At 44.9% G+C, this 19,930-nt stretch overlaps 1 protein-coding gene across 1 annotated transcript; it reads right to left on the bottom strand.

Moving 5' to 3' along the window:
- Positions 1–1,426: 1,426 nt before the first annotated feature.
- Positions 1,427–19,144, bottom strand: LOC102200183 (A disintegrin and metalloproteinase with thrombospondin motifs 8). Its single transcript, XM_005752114.2, has 9 exons — positions 17,999–19,144; positions 15,907–16,146; positions 11,627–11,759; positions 11,342–11,509; positions 10,261–10,550; positions 7,455–7,641; positions 4,195–4,367; positions 3,747–3,922; positions 1,427–3,137 (listed from the first exon to the last, which is right to left on the bottom strand). The coding sequence occupies exons 1-9, from the start codon at positions 18,713–18,715 to the stop codon at positions 2,393–2,395; spliced, it is 2,829 nt and encodes a 942-aa protein (XP_005752171.1). The 5' UTR covers positions 18,716–19,144; the 3' UTR covers positions 1,427–2,392.
- Between the last annotated feature and the right edge of the window lie 786 nt (positions 19,145–19,930).

A 19,930-nucleotide genomic window follows, 5' to 3' on the forward strand; every position in this document is an offset into this window, starting at 1 on the left:
TTTTAACATCAACCAAGCTCAGAATATAGAATAACAGGCGTTAAAACAGGATGTTGTTAAGTGGCTGGGTTCCTCCCTAACCACAGCTACTGAATATATTCTTATATGGCTGTCTTTGAAATATTTGAGCGGAGAAGTTATTCCAGCGTGGGAGGATTTTTACAGAACTTTGGAAAAGGTTTCGGTTTGTAAAACTTGCCTCACCCAACTTTTAAAAGCTACCAGGCACCTAAAAGAATTCCACACATCTGTGGCGAGTTTTAGTGTCGTTCAGCCTAAAAATGAACCCTGGAGTATGGAAGCCCACAAAAAAAAAGGATCCATAACTCGAAATTTCAAGTTATTTTCTCGAAATTTAGACCTATTAACTCGACATTTTGAGAAAATAACTCAAATACTTTTCTCAAATTTTTGAGTTAATAACTTGAAATTTCGAGTTATGGATACTTGTTTTTTTGTTTGTTCTTTTAGTGGCGGAAACGGGCTTCCATACTGGAGATCTTACGTGAAATATTTTGTGAAATTTATGAGTCCTTATCGCTAATGTTCACTCGAAATTTCTATGCGTAGTTAATAATGCCACTTTCATATGTTTTTAGTGATGTTTTGTGGAGGGTCACTCACAGAACAAGAGAACAACGCATCGACATAAATGTGTTTATTTGACCATTTTATAGACAATTATCTCAAAGACAGCAGCGTCTGCCATGTTACTTACATGTCCAAGGTAAAAACTTTACAAAAATAAATAGCTTAAAAAGGAAGCTGTAATAATAGCATATTCCTTCACTGAAGGGATACAGGCCTAATCCTCCATCTCTTTTATAACATACTGTAAATTAACAACAGGAATGAAGAAATCAAATATACACACATGAGTCTGAAACATCTGCGAACATTTGCATATGATGCATGAACTAAAGGGAAAATGAATAAAATTACTGTTATTTTTTCATATACATGATAGATAATATGCTTATCACTTAACTTAGTAATAACACCTCCAAAATAAAATATTGCAGACTGGTTGTACTGCTGTTGCTCAACTACACTGTGATGCACGTGGACATGGAACAAGGCTACAGTTACGTTACGGGGTCGAGTGGTCTGTCGTTGGGTTGTCCGATCAATTCAATTCAATTTTATTTATATAGCGCCAAATCACAACATAAGTCGCCTCAAGGCGCTTCATAGATACAGAGAAAAAAACCCAACAATCATATGACCCCCTATGAGCAAGCACTTTGGCAACAGTGGGAAGGAAAAACTCCCTTTTAACAGGAAGAAACCTCCAGCAGAACCAGGCTCAGGGAGGGGCGGCCATCTGCTGCGACCGGTTGGGGTGAGAGAAGGAAGACAGGATAAAAGACATGCTGTGGAAGAGAGACAGAGGTTAATAACAGATATGATTTAATGCAGAGAGGTCTGTTAATACATAGTGAGTGAGAAAGGTGACTGGAAAGGAAAAACTCAATAGATCAGAAAGACCAGACATGATCGAGGCTAATACATGTACAAAGTGTGGGAAATGCCTAGCTTTTGATGTTGGCTCCAGCAGCCAGTAAATATAGTGAGAGCTATGGGTTTGCTCAACAATACTAACTCTCCAGATAAAACCATGACGTCCTCGTCACACGAATTTCACACAAATTACATTAACGTGTGTTTGAAAAGACGAAGCAATCACACACAAGTGCCTCGATCGTACGTCCGTACCTTATTTAAGGGCAAGTGGCTCGATCAAAGCTCTATAGGGGCTTGATTCTGTGGATTACAGCTGGACGAGGTATATTTACACTGTGCTGGTGTCTGACAGCAGGTTTCATTGTTCTAGCCCCACCGAACTGCTGTTAATAGCAGACGGCCTCCAAAAACAATCTTTTAAGCTGGACTAAATCTCTCATTCTGGAGGAAACACACACACTGCACCTTCTCTTAGCAACTATGCATAGCATCACATGTACATCCTGAGGTAGATTTCCATTGTTTCAATAGTGGTTGTCAAATGATGTCAACAGAATGACAAAGCAATATTCAGCTAAAAGCCTTTGATGTGATTTGATGCAACCAGTCGATAAGATGGATGGATTATGAGGCAATGGGCCCTGGGATGTAGACGTTTAACCCCCACCCACCACCACTGCCACTACTGCCACTCCTGCGCAACAACAGGACCCTCCAGATTGAAAGAGGCATAAAACATCTTGCAGGTGAAAAAGAATGGTCATAGTTATCATTTCTTTGGTTTTGTGGATCGCTCTGTGTGTGTTTGTAGTCATACTGTCCCTGATCTAATGGACCCCAGCATTATTCTTGGTGCGTCCACCTGTTCAGTAATCCATCCATTGTTCATAAGTGCACTATGACCATGAGTCCGCTGTACTCGTGTTCTTCACAAGCAGTCCTGGTTGAAACATTCCCCAGACACCGGCTCTGGGATCTTTCTTGGATCGCACTGTTCTGCTTCAACAGTCTTGCCAGTGTAGTCTATGCAGAAAATGCTGCGGTTGCGCTCCCCCTGACCACAAGTTCGTGAGCAGGCAGACCAAGGTCCCATCTGCCATATGGGACAGGGCAGATCTGCACAGGGCCTGATGTCTATGGGCTTTAGGTCTTTGTCACACTGACTGGAGAGGAAGCCTTCGTCGTCCATGCATTCAACGTTTCTCCTGGACCACCCGGATCCACAGGTCTTGGAGCACAGAGACCACTCGCCCAGCACCCATTCAGGCACGCCAAACGGATGAATCATATGCAAAGACAGGGACGAGCCCTTCTTCTCCTTGGGTTTGTTCAAAGTCACATCTTTAGGGATGAAAAAAGTATATTTGACCTTGGGAGGGCTACCATCTCCTGCAGTGGCGAGGAGCTGGATGGTGATGGCCTCCTTGAGCTGCCTGAAGCTCTGGATCCTCTCTAGCGTCGTGGAAGAGCCGCTGTACTTCAGTACTGCGCCCAGCACCGGAATGTCCTGCTCCACCGTGGACACGGAGAAGTTACCATTAAGGATGTAACCGCCACTCTCTCTCTTTACAGCCAGGTAGTAGCCATCGTGCTTGATTCCTCGGTGGCTCCGCTGCTTGATGTCAATGTTAGTAGCGCCAGTGGGAACTGTGACAATGTCACTGTATCCATAGCTGATGGAGAAGAAAAAGAACAGATAACAGTTTACTATAGAATATCTTATCTGTGCATTAATTAGAACTTCCAGGTGAAAGGAGATGAACTTGGTTTGAAACAGAAGAAGCGTGAAACTATAATCAACCTACCAACATGTATGAAACTACTAATCTTATCTAAACTATGTTGAGTAGATCAGAAAAAGCATAAATAAAATGAGACAGATAATCAGAATACCACAAATGGCTGGGCCAAACGTTATGAAGGACCTAAATTGATATTTGGGGTGAATAAATTCTTGTGAATGGGCCTCAAGTACAACATAAGCAAGTAGAATTTAAAAAAAGATTTGTATTATAGTGGGCGCAATATGATCTAACAACACAATCAATTAATCTACTAATTAACTACAGTAGAAGGAAAGACATCAATATATTTGTCTAAGCCTTTTAGTGCTTTATCATTTTTATTATCACGTTCAAGTTCAAAGTTTATTCGCCACATGCAGTGGCAGGTCGCCCTGCAGTGGAATGAACCCGCCCCCCGACCTTACACATACAACACAGACATCACATGGGGATACAAGTCGGAGAACGGTTGCATTATCGTTGATCTGATCGGCTTACGTTGCTTTGTTGCTCGAGCCTGTGATCTTTCTACAGGTCAGCCCACTTCCTCCACACACTCCACACTTGTCCACTCTCTTGTTGGATCCTATCACCTGGTCGCAGCCTGCCTTCACACACTGTCCTTGGACACACACAGATGTGGTGTCAGGGCCACAGGGGGTCCCATCAATCACCTGCAGGGATGGAGCGAGCATCGGTGGGTCACTACACATGTCCCATTCAACTATATTTTGACTACAGTTCAACATCATGTCAGGGTGTTCATCAGTGGATGGAGGTCACGGTCATGATGTTGGAGCTGGTTATGACACTGGCTATGAAGCAGAGCTGGGACTTCAGGAATGAGTGACGCTTTTCTAAAACCACTATTCTGATTTAAAAAACTGAACTTCAGACTACTGGCTTTCCTTTCATTGACATTTGCTGTCGAGTGACGTTATTGTACCTTGGATTCAAACACCTTGAATTCACTGCTGCCCCGGGCCCTGCAGAACAGCTTGCACCTGTCTCTGGGAGAAACACCAGCGTACTTTGGTATCCACTGTTTCACGTTCCCGTTGTGGTCCAGGTAGTTGGGGCTGCTGTACTTCTCACACTGCTCCTCCCTGAAACTTTTACCTAACATGAAGAAACAATAAATTAAGATACTCTACCAAAACAATATTATTTGTATAATCCGAACACCTGATCAACTGTATGTTTATATTCATTAGAGCAACGCAGAAAAATAGATGAACACCAGCAGAGTCTGGATCAGGCTGGTGGACAACAATTAATTATGTAGCATCAAAACATAAAACCTGGTTAGAAAACACTATATGGACAAACGTACTGGGCCAGCTGCACATCGCACCTACAGGAGCTCAGCCATGCTTGAAGCGTGCAGTTTTTGTGGCGATGGAGGATGCTTCATGGCCGAGTTGGGGAGATTTCTACAAGCTTCGCCTTTGCAATATTCACGCTCACAGTGAATCTCGTGATATCTAGAAGGGAGGACATTTCATGAACTGACTTGTTGCAGTGGTGCCATCCTGTTACAGCACCACACTGGAATTCAGCGAGCTCTTTACAACGACCCATTCTTCTGCTAATGTTTCTAAAGGCAGGCCACACAGTTCAGTGCGTGACTGTAAAACACTGACTCAAAGATTAGGAGGCGTGGCCTGATACATTGGTCCATATGGTGTGTTTTTGCAGTTCCTTTATTGGTTACAGTGATACATTAGTGACTCCTCTGGTCTGCCCTCAGTGAAGATGTTTCATTGGAGTCTTTAGTTTCATGTCTACAACATGAGTCTTAATTTGTAAATTAGTGTCCACACTAGTGTCGCTGACATGTCCCTGCTGCATGGGTGGTCATTTCCGCACTCCCATCCCCCCATCCCTGCTTACAAGATGGCTCAAATCACAGCACCTACATCTGTCTTTTATATGCAGGCTGTGGGTCAGTCTAGAAAATGCTGTTTTTCGATTGAGCGTCCCCCTGTTGCCTCCAGTGCCGTCTCCCTGTCGGCCTGTGATCATCTGAGTGCAAACAGCTGTTCTAGAGTCCGAGCAGATCTGTGCCAGCTGTGCCTCATCACAACAATCAAGCTCTCTACAAATATCCAACTCTGCCACCACCAGCCTGCTGCGTGCTTATGCAACTTCTTATTTTGTTGTTACTCGTTACACAATCCCGACCCTCGTCTCCTCTCGCCTGCAGCTCCATCTGTAATGTCTGCAGCGTCAGACTTTTAGCTTCCAGCTCGTCACTAGCTTCCAGCCTGCTCTGCTGTCCCCGCTCATTATCTACAATGAATTGTCTTTTATCTACAACTCTGTAGAGAAAAGACAGTTGAATGTCGCAAAAAGCTGGAACGAGTCAAAACTGCAAAACTACAAAGTTGGATCTGCTGACATCAGTGGTCGGTAGATGTCTATAAGCACTAGGCCTGCACAATAAATCGAAAATCTATTGTCATCGCGATATCAGCCTCCGCGATGGGCTCATCGCAAAAGACGACATAAACTGCGATAACTGGGTACCTTAAAATGTTTACACACGTGCTTTAAAGAATTTACCAATCAAAGAAACCCCTTTACACATTTGACCAGTCGAATAGAGCTCTTCACGGCATTAACCAATCAAATGGATTAGAGGCCCGCCTCCTACGCAGGTGGGGAGCGAACAATGCTGCAGCAACGAATCAGATTTGTAAAGGCTGAGAGCGAGACGCATGACGAGAACGCCACTGACTATGAACTCATGCCTAAAAAAAAAAAAAGTACCTCGCTTATTTGGAGGTACTTTGGATTTGATAAAGACGATGTTCTCCAAACACAGGTACTCTGCAAAACTTGCCGAACACTCGTGGCAACCACCAGAGGAAACACGACTAATCTCCACCATCATCTTCAATATAACCACAGAGAACTGTTTGAATAGTTCCAGAAAGACAGGGCTAGCCAAACAAAGGTTGCTAATGTTAAGACAAAGAGCACCGCAGTCCAACAGCCGTCTCTGTATCAGAGTTTTTCAAGTGGAACAACTTATGAGAAAACGTTGAAGCGGCACAAAGAAATAACAGAGACCATTACACATTTTTTGACAAAGACATGGTGCCTATAAATACAGTTAGCAGAGAGGGCTTCACCAGTCTGATACATAAAGTGGACCGGATATACCGCATCCCCTTACGAAACTACTTTTCCCATGTCGCCATTCCACAAATGTACGAAACATGCCGCTGGACTGTCATGTTTGAACTGAGCCAAGCTGAAAACTACGCAAGCACTACAGTAAAGTTTCCTCTCCAGTTTTGACTTACATCATAACTACTTGGTGAGTGGTAAAATGATGAACAACTGCATTGAGATAATTTGCAGTATAATTTAAGTTAAGTTTATTTAAATCTAATTCTAGAGACCGGGAAGGATGTCTTTCAGAATTCAAGCCTCAGAAATTTTTTTATGGGGGCAATGTTTCAATGTTAAAGTGCATTTTGTTGTTACACTGCTAATACAGCAGCTTTCATTAAATAAAACTGTTGTAGTAAAATGGAAATTATGTATTCATTTTTTGTTTTGTTTTTGCTATTTATTTTATCGCAAGTCATATCGTTATCGCAGTATTGATCACAGTTATCGCACATCGCAGATTTTCCTAATATCGTGCAGCCCTAATAAGCACCTGTTTTGTTCTCCTGCTCATGATTTGCAGTGTGGTCAACAACACTGGCAGCACTTTGGCAGAAAAGAGGTTCTAGATAGAACCAAGCTTAATGTGTTTTAATTACACAGTTTCTTCCAGAGTTTGTGGAGTGGTTTGAACACGAGCTGGTACGTAGTTTTTTGTCTTGTTTTTTTCTTCATAAAAATGTCCATCTGTTGCAAAGCTTAATCCTGTGGCCTAATGTTCCTGTGGCTTATGGTGAGGGTTGGGTTTGGAAACTGTGGCCAAAACATCATAAGGTGGGGTCAACGTGCGGTGGGGCCAACCCTCGCCCAAATATGCCAACACACCTAACATCTGGCCTGCATAAAGCGGATCTACAGTAGGTCTGTGGCAGCCAGACTCACCCCGGGTCAATGCTGCCAGTCAAGGCCAAATGTAGGACAATGGAAAGTGCAGATGTGGGACAAACATTTGTTGGGAACAAGCGATTTAAGAAGCTGTTTCTTTGTTCATTCGAAAGCTGAGAGCTGTATTACGTTGACCCTTACCTTCATTGTTGTCACATGGCTGTATGTTGCAGGACTGGTACTGGACCCTCTGCCCTTCACAGTACTTCCCTCCATTCTGAGGCACTGGGTTAGTGCACTCCCTGTAGGAGAACTCCACCCCACCTCCACACGTCCTAGAGCACTGCTGCCACGGTCCCCACGAGCTCCAGCCGCCGTCCACAACCATCTGCGGTAAAACACACAGGAAAAAAAGAGCAGAGTAGTTGGTTAGTGCTCTGAGCCAAAGGCAATGTCAGCTGTGCAACCTAAACCACAGTCTGGGCTTCTGGGTTTGAGGCCGCACAGCGTGTTGGCATGCCGCGACTCGAGGCTAAATCTGTGTTGAAGTTCGGCACGCGCCTGCTGTCTGACTCTACCCACATTCCTGCCACATGTGTCACTCACTGCTAGTAGAACCTGCCATGCTCCAAGTTTGTACGTTGAGTGAGTATGTGCGCGTGTGCATGTGTGTTTGCTAGCAAGGTTGTTCTTTCCAGAAGTTTTATAAGCTTGAACCACATCCCAACGGCCAGCATGTCTGGATTCATAAACAGATGTGTATTCAGAACACAAGGAGAAGGTATCAAGGCGACCGACCTTAAATAAGATGCTGAGATGTTCTTTGAGGAAATCTAAAAAGGTATCGTGAAGGATCTGCATTTCAACTCGCCAAAGTCAGACACAGCTCAGAGTATAATGCGTTCTCTGAGCCCTTTAATGTCTGTACTTCAACTTGAAATAGCAGCATTTATGAAAACGAGTCAGGTCTCAGCTAATGCAACACTTTGTACAAACATGCAGAGTTTTGTATTATGGAAGCAGTGAGATTCTCCACCACAGGGAATATTTTGGCCTTGCTGACTCTCATCACTTGTCTGTTGTTAGCGTATTAGCTTTGCTATCTGCTGTCATCTCTCTGCTATCATTGTGGGTTTGAATCCACAGTTTGGGGCGGAGCTTGATGGTTCTTACCATATTTGCGTGGGCTCTCTGTGGGTATTCCAGCTTCCGCCCACACGCCAAAGACATGCAGTTAGTGCATTTATGTTCATTGGAACATCAGATTAAGAATAAACTGTGAGACAACTCGTGCATTATCCACAGCTTATCTAACGCAGCATGAGCAAAACCTCCAAAATGTGCTGAGGATGCCGGCCTCATTAGAGCTTTATGACTACAAACCTGATTACTCTGTTGAAAGGAAGTGACTCATCAGACACTGTGAACATTCTTTGGTGGTGAGCCGGTGAAATAAACAACGTCAGCATGCAACATGCAAGAAGATGGGAACAGGGTCCAAAGACTGTAAGGGTTACTGAAAAAACACGTGCTTCAGAAAAAAGCTTGGAAAACCAAGGATTTTGACTAGGCTGGGTTTTAATAATCGATTCATCGATTAAAATCGATTCCGGCTTGGATAACGTGATATCGATTCATTAAATCCTGAATCGATTTTTTTATATAAATGTATTTTGCCCAAAATGCCAGAATCTCAGGTTAAACCTCACAAAATTTCAACAACCACCAAACAGCTAAAACAGTAAATGAGAGCAGGAACACAGACTCTGCACAGAGACGTAAACACAAAGCTCGGAGCCGCCGACGCATCAGAATCAGTGAGCTGTGACGTTCTCACCGACGGCACGGGCACGGTCGGGGCTGAAAGCCGACAGATTCTGATGTGTCGGCGGGTCGAGCTTTGTGTTCACGCCCTTTTTTCACTGACTCTAAAGCTGTTAGTTTGATGTCTCTCCAAACAATATTGACCGAACCAGCAGCCAAAGAAGATCCAAACTACGCTTCACATAAACATCGTCATGGATTCTCTGACTTTTACTGTTTTGCTTCCACCAGGATAAAATCTCACTTCATGCACAGCTCTCTCTCTCTCTCTCTCTGTTTTCTTCATTATTCGCTTGCTTGTTACGCACAGGTCCACCGTTGTTTACAGGCTGTCAGCCGCTGTTTTTTTTCTTTTACTTACTTCCGAAAAGAAAACCTCATTTCTGCTGTTCAATACTGAACAAATTTATACTTTTTAAAATGATGCGAAATGCAAAACGCCGTGTCTGTAATAAAACCGCTGTAACTTCAGAGGTGATGTTCATATGCTGGTTAATGGTTTTCTTTCGTTTTTGATCTACTGCAGAATATTTTTATAAAATCCCAGAACAGGAAAATCTCCTTCATGTTTTTCTGTTTTATCTTCAGCTACTTTGACACAAAGGCCTCGCTGTGATGCTCACACCTGTGATAAAGTCTGGAAAGTGTCAGCTTCCTTCTTATAGATACAAAAATATGTAAATGTACAGATCTGAATTATAATATTTCTGACTGTGTGAGGCAAAATTTCCCAGATTCAAATCGAATTGAATCGATTCTAGAAATCAGTGGCGGTACCCAGCCCTAATTCTGACCCTCGTGTGAAAATCTTTGGTCTCAAAGCTGCACTCATATTTCTTTTCTTCCAAAAGCAATCGTGACCTTATGTTGTTGCCATGGCCACTACAAGCCTAATCACCTCATGGCCTTACAAGGATGGTGTGGCTCGTGTGTTGGGAAACAGCTGAATGAACAAACGTCAGCCTCACTTTTTGTTTTTTACCGACTGACGAGGAAAACAAAAATCGGGCTCACTAGCACGGCGGCACAAAGGCAGCAGGTGCACTGATGTGAAACAGGCATGCACGAGGTGCATTTCTGAGATACTTCCGGTCCCTGTTCATGAAAGCAAAGGATTTTACTGCCATCAAATGTAACTTAGTAAGGTGTCTTTTAAAAAACAGGGAAAAAGACTCGGGCTTACCAGTGGCTTCATCGCCTCATAGACTGGCACGCAGACGCCATGAAGGCAGCTTCCATTGGCACTGCAGGGGGTGCCATCAGCCCAGGGCAGGCTCTTCTTGGTAGAGCATTCCAGCGTCCCCTCCTCCTGACACCACAGCTGGCTGCAGATATCGCTGTCGGAGGTGTTGGGGCAGTGGACGAACTCCTCTCCAAAAATCTGCTGGCACTGCTGGTCCACACTGTACTTGGAGCCTGGCAGCTCCTTTGGTAGAGGCATGGCGCTCTCTGGGACATCGAGCAGGCAGTCCCCTGTGGTTCAGCACAAAACAAGTCCGTATGAGGCCGATTATATCGGGGTTTGTGGAGACTGTGGTTCTCGCGGCACAGTGACAATCGTAAATATGCTGCGTGTGGCATGACAACAGTGGGAAAGTATTCAGTGCAAGCTGTGTCCTGACTATAAAACGGAATAATTTCACTTTAACTGATGTAGTGCATGTTTATAGGCAGCCTAATGCTCTGAATCTGGACGTCTGACAGGTAATCCAAATCTGATTGTTTTCCATTATTCCTCTAATGATCTTTATTGCATTCAATAAGCTTTTGTCTGGAGCTGTCAATGACATCTGCGGTTCGGAATGAACATTCTCAGCCACATGAGTTTTTGTTGGAAACATTTTCCAACTGATAAAGAACATATTTTGCTGACACCAGCTGTTGCTTTTGGCCGAGGAGGTGGGGAACAGGAAGAAGTCCATATTATGACTCAGTGGAAAAGAAGGTTCACTGACAGATCTAGCAAGGATACAAACAATACAAGATGCACAACAAGGCAGGGGGAGAGGGAGCAACAGAGGTAAGGCAAAAGAAAGAGCAGGATGTGGAAACCTCGGGCGAAATAAATTGAGCGTCCAACCCGTAATTTAAGGGGAGCGGCACGTTTAAGCAGGAAAGCCTCGGTTCACGAGAGGATGAGAGGAAGCGTATGTTTTATACATCTCTGAGTCAGCCCTAATAACAGAGTCACAGCGTGGCAGGCAGCCACACTGGCACAAGACATCAATGTCTGCTGTAGAGCAACAAGCTGCAGTGTGCCTCACCGTGCCCGTTGTCAAAGAATTCGGTAACGTAGAGCGCGCTGCAGGGCGACCAAGGCATGGTTTTGTTGAGGCTGACGAACACAGGCGCCATCAGGTGATGGCCTCCCAAATCCCCAAAGAGTCTCTCACACGTCTTGGAGTCATCATGAGGCATGCTCAACACATGACCTGCAGGAGGTGACAGTTTTTGAAGGTGCTTGAGTGTTTAGGAATGACTGAAAACTCGATCTAAGAAGCTTTTCCATAAAGCCGAGGATCGCGTCAGCCCCCCCAATGCGACCTCACCGAGCTCGTGTGCAGCTGTGAAGGCAGCTTGCAGGCCGTTGTCCTCGATAACCGAGCAGCTTCTCTTGGGATCGCACATCGTCCCGACATCGGCCACGCCCAGCGTGTCGCAGCTCTTCTGACCGCAGATGTTCTGGAACACAAACACAGAACAAAAATGTCAGATTTGAATAAACTGAAAAAAAGAGCTACTTTGTTTCTCCACAATTACATGTTCGTAGTTTCACTTTGGTGGCTTCTCCTTCTGGGCTTTTCAAATACAGGAGGGGAACGGGTTCTCCAGATAAAGCTGGAATTCAGTGAAGCTCCATAAACTTCAAACTCCAGCAGGAAGAAAGAATAAAAAGGACGCTCGGTGCCACTCCGGTTTCTGCTGCAACGTTCAGAATTTGATGTAAACAACATGGAAGAATGGATCCGTCCTGCCTTGTGTTAGCAGTTTGTCCTATTACATCACCGGACCGGTGAGCATTAATGACCTGGGTATTTTTCTGACCACGTGCAGCCCTTTATGTGCACGTCTTCTGATGACGGCACACCACAAAGCTTCAGTTATATCAAACTGCTTTGTTGAACACAACAATGAGTTCACTGTACCTTTGGCATGTTCTCGAATCGCAGACTCACATCATGGAAGTGTAGCAGACAAACCTGCAGCACTTGTGTGATGTTATTGTGTCAGTAACAACAAAATCGCTGAGGAATGTTTCCAGGAACGTTTCGTGTTTGTGCCACGAAGAATTAAAACAGACAAAAAGGGTCCAAATTCAAACAAAGTGTCCCGTGAGCACAGTTGCCTTTCGTTTCTAGGTCAGCTGTTTGGTCACTTTAAACTTTCCGTTCTACTTTGAACCAACTTTTTCGTTTTTGCTAAATTGCTTATTTATTCTAGTCTGTTTATAATTAATCACTGGTTCAACTTTTCATCAGTGGCTGGTTGTTACAATATTCAGTTTTTAGAATGAGCCTCTGGAGAGTGAAGCTAGCACAATCAGTCCTCTTACAGTACAGAGATCTCTATATAATGTGCATTATGCCAAAGTAAACGTAGCAGCAACTTTAAGATTGTTACAAAGCGTGAGTGTAACGTGGAGCTGGGAACCGAGTTTCGTCCTCTGTGCAGTAAAAAGCCTGATTGTGTTGACCTGCTTGGACTCTGACTAGTTTTCATGCACACTCAGTAGCAGCCTGAGGTGTTACAACCACCTCCTGTGTGGATATAGTTTGGTGGCTAGCTGCATATTAACTCAGCGAGTGCAGCTTTGCATAAAGTTGGAGTGCTATGTACAGTATGTGACAAGAACCAGTATACACTGGAGGGAAGTGGCAGTGGCCAGCAAAGGTAATGGGACAGCTGCACTGCTGCTAAAACTGCGTTTCACTCAAACTAAATTGAAAGATTCAAACTGAAACAGGCGACGTCCGAATATTTTATACATCCCAAATATTTGCGTGATAGCTTGTGGATATATGGCACTGCAGGCTGGACTGTTAAAGACTTAAAGCCATTATTCTGTCAAATACAGTAAATATATTAGCAACCCTTGATGACTGTTATATAACCTTCACCATCTATTAAAACAATCAAAAGCATGTTACTCAGTGTTTCCATCATTAAGCAAAAGCAAATAAATATCCGCAGCTGTGGGAGAAGTGACCGTGTGTTATATCAGACATCTTTCCTTATTTCTGTGTAGCATGGACAGATGCATCCACGGCCTCGCCTTCTCTAAAAAACACGAGGCGGGACCTTCTGTGATTGGAAAGACATCTGGACTGAGTGCAGCTCAGTCTGTGTTTGCTCACCTTATTCCACAACAGCAAACCATGCCTTTCATGCAGATGCAAGACTCGACGTATGGGTCAGAGCTCAAACCGCAATGTTGTACAAACACACACGCGGTGAGACCGCAAAGATGCACGAGTGACATGTTTCCAATGCATGCAACCCGCCGCGAGCTTTGCGTTTTACGCAGCGTCAGTCTTCTCTTTTGACTGCGGCTTGCACGGCACGCATTTGCAACCCCGAGCAGGCCACATACTAAAGCTCGACCGTTTGTAGGGGCACTAAAGTTAGCTCATCCACGAGGAGCCTTCTGTCCTCTGCATTTCAAAGCGTATTTCTGCGGAAATGGAAAAACAAACAGAAACCCGGGTTGGCGTGAATGATGGTTTCCCCCAGAGAAAAGCCGCTTCAACAATCCAGCACAAGACAGCACAAAGCCATATGTTCTCTCCATTATTTCTCAGATCCGGGGTCAGATTTACACGCTAACGTCATTCTGTAGGCGGATAAATGCCAAGCCTGTCATCAAATCGAGCCGCAAACCAGGGCACTTAGCTATAAAAATGTAATAATAGAGAAGTTCCTCGCCTAATGTATTGTCTGCTAACACCTTGTCAACACGCACATACCAGATGGAAGAAGGCAGCCAAATGCAGCAGAACAAGCCAATCGCAACTCAACCCCGAGGACTTGTGAACTTATTTCCTGTCGAAGCATCCATAAAGAACAGTTTGTTTGCTTTGCTTTGACATTTCCCCAGCTTGGAAAAGATTATTCCATCTCTGCAGTCTGGTTTCAGCATCTTTAATTGACAGCTCGAAAGTTTTTCTTTTCTATGGGTTGTTAAAAAAATAACGCATGACAACGGTTGGTTTAAAGCGAGGCGCTGTTTCAGCTGGGAGACCTCCAAGTGTCAGTACAGCTGCTCTAAAGCGCACCTGTGCCACTGTGTGGCACTTTGGCTTAGATAATTGCTGGGCGGTTGCTTTGCTGCCTGTGAAACCGCATTATGCTCCCACAGCTGGCGGGGCACTGAGTTCCACCAGAGATTATTTTCGGACTCATTCTTGCTGGTTGTCTTCTGAACGGGAAACTAAATCTGCCAGAACGTGATGGTGAGAGGACCGTCCATCCTCCGTGAAGCACGGCAAAACCGCACTTTGAAGAAAAAGCTTGACTGCTGTAACCTATCGTGGTGACTGACTCTGTGTCAAGGTGTTTTTTACTAGCACGCACACACACACACTGCATGAACTGCTAAACACGTCCAGCTGAGGGCACACAACCTACTTTGTATCACACACGTGTTACTTCAGAGGATCCTAACATTAAACATGATGAACGTTTCATATAGTAACAAATAATCCGTGTGAGGTCAAATCTGACTTTCTTACTTCAAACTATTTTTTTTCTACTTTTGGATCTGTATGATGTCACTGTGAGCAGAGATCCCTAATACACTCATCTCTGTTACCATCTGTTGCTGTGAGTGTACAAGCCCCACCCACTTGGTGGGTTTTATTTATGAAGAGCAGCCAATCAGAAGAAACTTGGCTTAAAAGGAGGGAGAGGGTCGCTGGGATGGCTGCCATAAACTTGTAGTTCATTTAGTCGGTGAAAAAGCGTCGCACAGAGTCCCATCACGACGTAAAGAACTGCTTTAATAATATAACGTAGCTGTAATAAATCCCCTTTAAAAGCATTAGCCTTAGCTCTGTTTTAGAGAATCATACGTTAATTCTCCTTCTTTAACTTCCTTTATTGCTTTGGTTGCTAGCAGGGTACTCCGGCTTCCTCCCACCGTCCAAAGACATGCAGCTTGTGGGGATAGGTTAATTGGATAATCCAAATTACCACTAGGTGTGAATGGTTGTCTGTCCCTGTGTGTTGGCCCTGTAACATACTGGCGACCTGTCCAGGGCGTACCCCGCCTCTCGCCCTATGACAGCTGGGATAGGCTCCAGTGCCCCCCGCGACCCAGAAAAGGATCAGCGAATGGATGGCATTTACATTTTTGCTTCATGACTAAATCACTTCCCATTGTTAAACCTTTCAATGAAACCTGAAATACTCCGGTGTTCCTCAAGGATCAGTTCTCAGGCCACTGCCGTTTGCAAATTATGACTTAATGAACACAGTAACTCTTAATTTTGCCTGTAGGTTTTAATTGTGTCTCAGTTACTAAATGGCTGAGTACTCGTTTGCACAGTCCAGATGTTGTCGCGCGATCTTAGAATTTCAATTGCACGATACTAAACAATGCCTTTATTCAGGGATAATGATGGCATTTCTCTGAACTTGTGCAGTTAAAAGCTATAAATAGTGTAGTTAATGACTTCTTGTTAAGATGTTCATCTTGTTTAAAAGATAAATGTTTAAAGCCTTATTTGCAGATGATGCTGTGTTTTATTTCAAAGACCTAAACAGCTTCAAATAAAACAAAAAATGAGAAAAATAACAAAATCAGATGTATGCTCGTCTGCTGGTTCCTCACCTCTCTAGTGAACAGCATGGCAGTGTCGTAGTGCTCGGGATGCCTCTGGCTTGGTGGATTGAAGCGCTGCTGCCAGGAGCAGAAGTTCCTCAGAGCCACACCTCCATTGCTGGAGACCTCCGGTCCAATTTCCTCGTCTTCCACCACCAGCATCTCCACCACCACCATGTTCACAGAGTTCTTTATGCTGGGGTGCTTATAAAGCTGGGCGGCCATGGACATGAGGGTGAGGATGTAGTGCTGTGGAGGAGAGGATATTTATGATTCAGCCTACAGATGTGTTTGGAGCCAGGCTGGCTGTCCCTCACAAGTGTGGGATTATAATAAACATACACGTGATGGTAATGAGATTTTTTTTATGAAATCTTGACAAGAAAGCGTGTGCGTGTGTGTGTGTGCGGTATATTACTCCAGGAGACTTTAATGATGTTTTGTGTCTGCGGGACAAGCTTCATTATAAAATTTTGAACAGATTGCAAACACATTTTTGCCTTTTCTTACTTACTAGATGTGCATGTGTAATCGTGTAGAGGGGCCAGTGTGTTGGTTAGCTCGGCTCTAACGTGCCGAGCCTCGTTTGATGCCTTCAAACGGAAAAGAGACTTTTTCCAAATGCAGTAATTGCACAAAAATAAAAGCATAAACACTATGAAGTACTACTCACTGAGCACATGTGTGTTCTACAATGGAAATTAAACTGGCTGATATGTGGAGCTGTCCTGGACTGTATGTTACTGCTGCAGCAAACAAAGAAAAGGAACGGATGCCAACATCATACAAGATGGCCAGAGCTGTAGGCAGACAAACCGACATGTATTTGCACCTGTGGCCTGAAATCATTTTCCCCAAAGTTACTTGTCCCGTGACACAATCATGGGGCGACTGTGGCTCAGGGGATCGGGAAGCTCATCTGTAACCGGTTCGATCCCCCTGCTCTCTCTGTCCTGGTTGTTGTGCCCTTGGGCAAGACACTTTACCCTACCGGTGTTGGCCAGAGGGGCCGATGGCGCAATATGGCTACAACTGTAGCTGCCTCCACCAGTGTGTGAATGAATAGTGGAATTGTAAAGTGCTTTGCCTGGAATTATTATTATCATTAAAGGAGACGCGTCAGGGATTTCCACTGAGCTGCTGTGTCACCGTGTTTCCGAGCTGCCAAATCACAGACAGTGTGAGCGGCTTTGCCGTGATGTGTATTCTCGGTGAAATCATTTTTTCTAGGGTGGGTTGATAGTCCCACATTGAAAGTTTTTCCACATGTGCTGTGAGCACACCCACGGAACCACATGTTGATTTTTGCCTGGGGAAACCAAATGACTGAAACGGCCCCTATTTGTAGAAAACTGCATAGAAATAAAGGAATGTGTGATTTGGGATGGAAAATCCACTGTGAGCCAAGTTTATCAGTGCAACCTTTCTCCTCACCTTGTGTCTGGTTGCCTGGGGAATACTATGGAGACTTTGGCAGCTGAGGAGTGACTTAAACACAAACAGATTAGAATTTGGCTGGTGCGGACTTTGGCACAGTCCTACTTATTACTGGTTCGGCTTTGTTTGGAACCAGGACTGATTTTAGATTGGAAGGAGGACGTAATAAACATTTAGTGCACTTTAAACACTGAAGGTTTTATGCGGGAGAGAAGGGCTGATTTAAAGAATCACGGAGTAAAGACAGAATGGAAAAGCGCTGTGAGTCTTCCTGGTGATGCTGAGGCTTTGCTGCCAAATGGTGACCTAGTCCCTAGGAATGTGCTCTAGCATTTCTTGCATTTCTTTGGCCTGACATCTTTCTGTGAAAAACAGGGAGCTCATCGATTTCCGCCCAAGGTCCCTCACTGACAAAACATGTTTTATGCAGCCGGAGAGAAAAACATATGCCTGCCTTTATATTTTCTAGTGTGTGAATCCTGACTTTGCAGACAGGATGGGAAAATAAAAAAAAAAAAAAAGGGGGGGGGGGGGGGGTAATGGAATGACGTCTACAACAGCGGCCTGATTATGGAAGAGTCTAAGCCAAGAAATTAAAGAAAGCTTTGTTTGGGCGCCGAGTAAGTGTGTGCGTGCAGGAAAGAATGAGTTCATGGCGTCTGACCTTTATTTCATCTCCATAGAAGTGGGTCATGGTTGAGTCTGCTACCACCAGGGTCTCTATGAACCGTGGCGCGGAGACAAAGCGTCTCCGGCGTGGTTCCCTCCTTGCGTCACCGTCGCCGTGCGTAAAACTTTCCCCATTGTGCTGCTCCACGGCCGCGTGATCAGACGGGAGGGAAACACCGTTGCTGTCGTTGAATGTTCTCCTCCTGATGACGTGCGGCTCCTCGGCAGAGGCTGGCCCCGGGCCGCCGTGGAGTTTGGGCTCAATCAAATACTCTTTGCCCTCCGTTACAAAGGAGCCAAAGATGCCCGAGCACAGACTGACAGCCACGAGTGAGTTCTGATCTTGATCCACGTTCCCGGAGTAAAAGCAGCTCCTCAGGTGGCCCTCGCTCTCCTCTGACCTGTTCATAAGCTTCTGGGGGACGGCTCGGGCACCTGGAGCGCTGCGTAAAGTTTCAACGTCTCTGGCTTTGACGCGCTGGATGGTGAAGGAAGGCGCGATGAAGCTGGTGTCCGGGACGAGGTTTAGAGTAAAGTCTTTGCCAAACGCACTGAGGACAAACCTCGGCTGCTCCTCGCTTCTCTTCCAGAAGCGCCCGCTGGTTCTTGCGTTTATCCGAACAGGTACAACATCCTCTGATTCAAACGAAGAGGCAAGTGCCGCGTTGACTACGCACAGGAGCGAAAAGAGCAAACACGCAGTGGCACACATCGTCTGCAGACAGAAACGCGCTGAAGAGTGGATCAAAAATAAAGACTCTAACAAAGATGATGTCCTTTCTCTTCTGCAGTCGCAATAACGTCTCTACTGAAATGAAAGTGAGCTCCCAGTCCCACTCAGCTTCGGCCAGCTATCATTCCCTGTTCTGCCGCTCACCAGCACCGCTGCAGTCTGGACATATCGGGGGTATTTATACTTTCCCTTCTTCTCTGGACACGAGGGGGCTTATTTTTGATATCCTCCGTTGCTGGAAATTCTCCTCCCACTCACACTTCATGAGAAACTCGAGGATAAAACGGGTCCAATAAGAATGGGCCGACACTCCCCCCTTCTGAAACAGCTTGACAACCGCGCTCCTATTATTAACCCAGCGTGCTGTATGGCAGCGACAGGACATCTATACTACGCATAGCTGGGAGTCCGTTACGCGAGTTATTTCGGAGGTGTGTGAGTGGCAGGCCCCCACAGGGCCCGGAGCCCCCCACCCCGCCCCTCTCCAAATCCGGCCTGCTTCATCCTCCGCACAAAAGAGCAAGACGAAGAAAGGCGCCGAGTTTTCTTGGAACTGACCCCGAACACTGGGAAACGTCTAATCGCGTTAGTGATGATTTTGGATGAACGTTATTCTTCTCATATCTCCAATATGTGACGTTTGAAGAAGCTTCTTTTTAAATACTAAAATAAAGCAAGATTTTACACACAGTGAATAAAAAACTGCATTTGAACTGAATGTTAAACTCATCAAATAATCAAAAACAAATGCCCAAAAATTCCTGCACCCCAAACAGATGTACAGATCACGACATGTACCAGCAGATGGCGCCAAAGCACAAGGACCGAGCGTTTGTGCTCACTCTTCGTTAGACACTAGGTGTCGCTGTTTGCCCAAAAATCAAGTTTCTGTTTTCACTTGTTCCCCGTTTTCTTTAGTAGAAGCTGGAGACGTGTGGTACTCTGTAATGTTGACCATTCAATAATATTAGAGTCGTTACTGTCATGATGGCCTCCTCAGTGGCAACACTTGATTCTAGGAGGGTTTTGGTCTTGTTCCCAAATCAATCGATCTCTGTTGGATACGTTTTTCATCCTTTTTTGCTGGAGCCCGTCCTCCCTACCCCCAACTTTGTACATTCACTGCTGTACTTTATTAAATTACAGATTTAATGCCCTTGTACTGATCCAGCAGTGCTGAAGTCACTCAAATCA

Source organism: Pundamilia nyererei, unplaced genomic scaffold (assembly GCF_000239375.1).
Source record: "Pundamilia nyererei isolate P.nyererei 1_Seehausen unplaced genomic scaffold, PunNye1.0 scaffold00345, whole genome shotgun sequence".
Taxonomy (NCBI): domain Eukaryota; kingdom Metazoa; phylum Chordata; class Actinopteri; order Cichliformes; family Cichlidae; genus Pundamilia; species Pundamilia nyererei.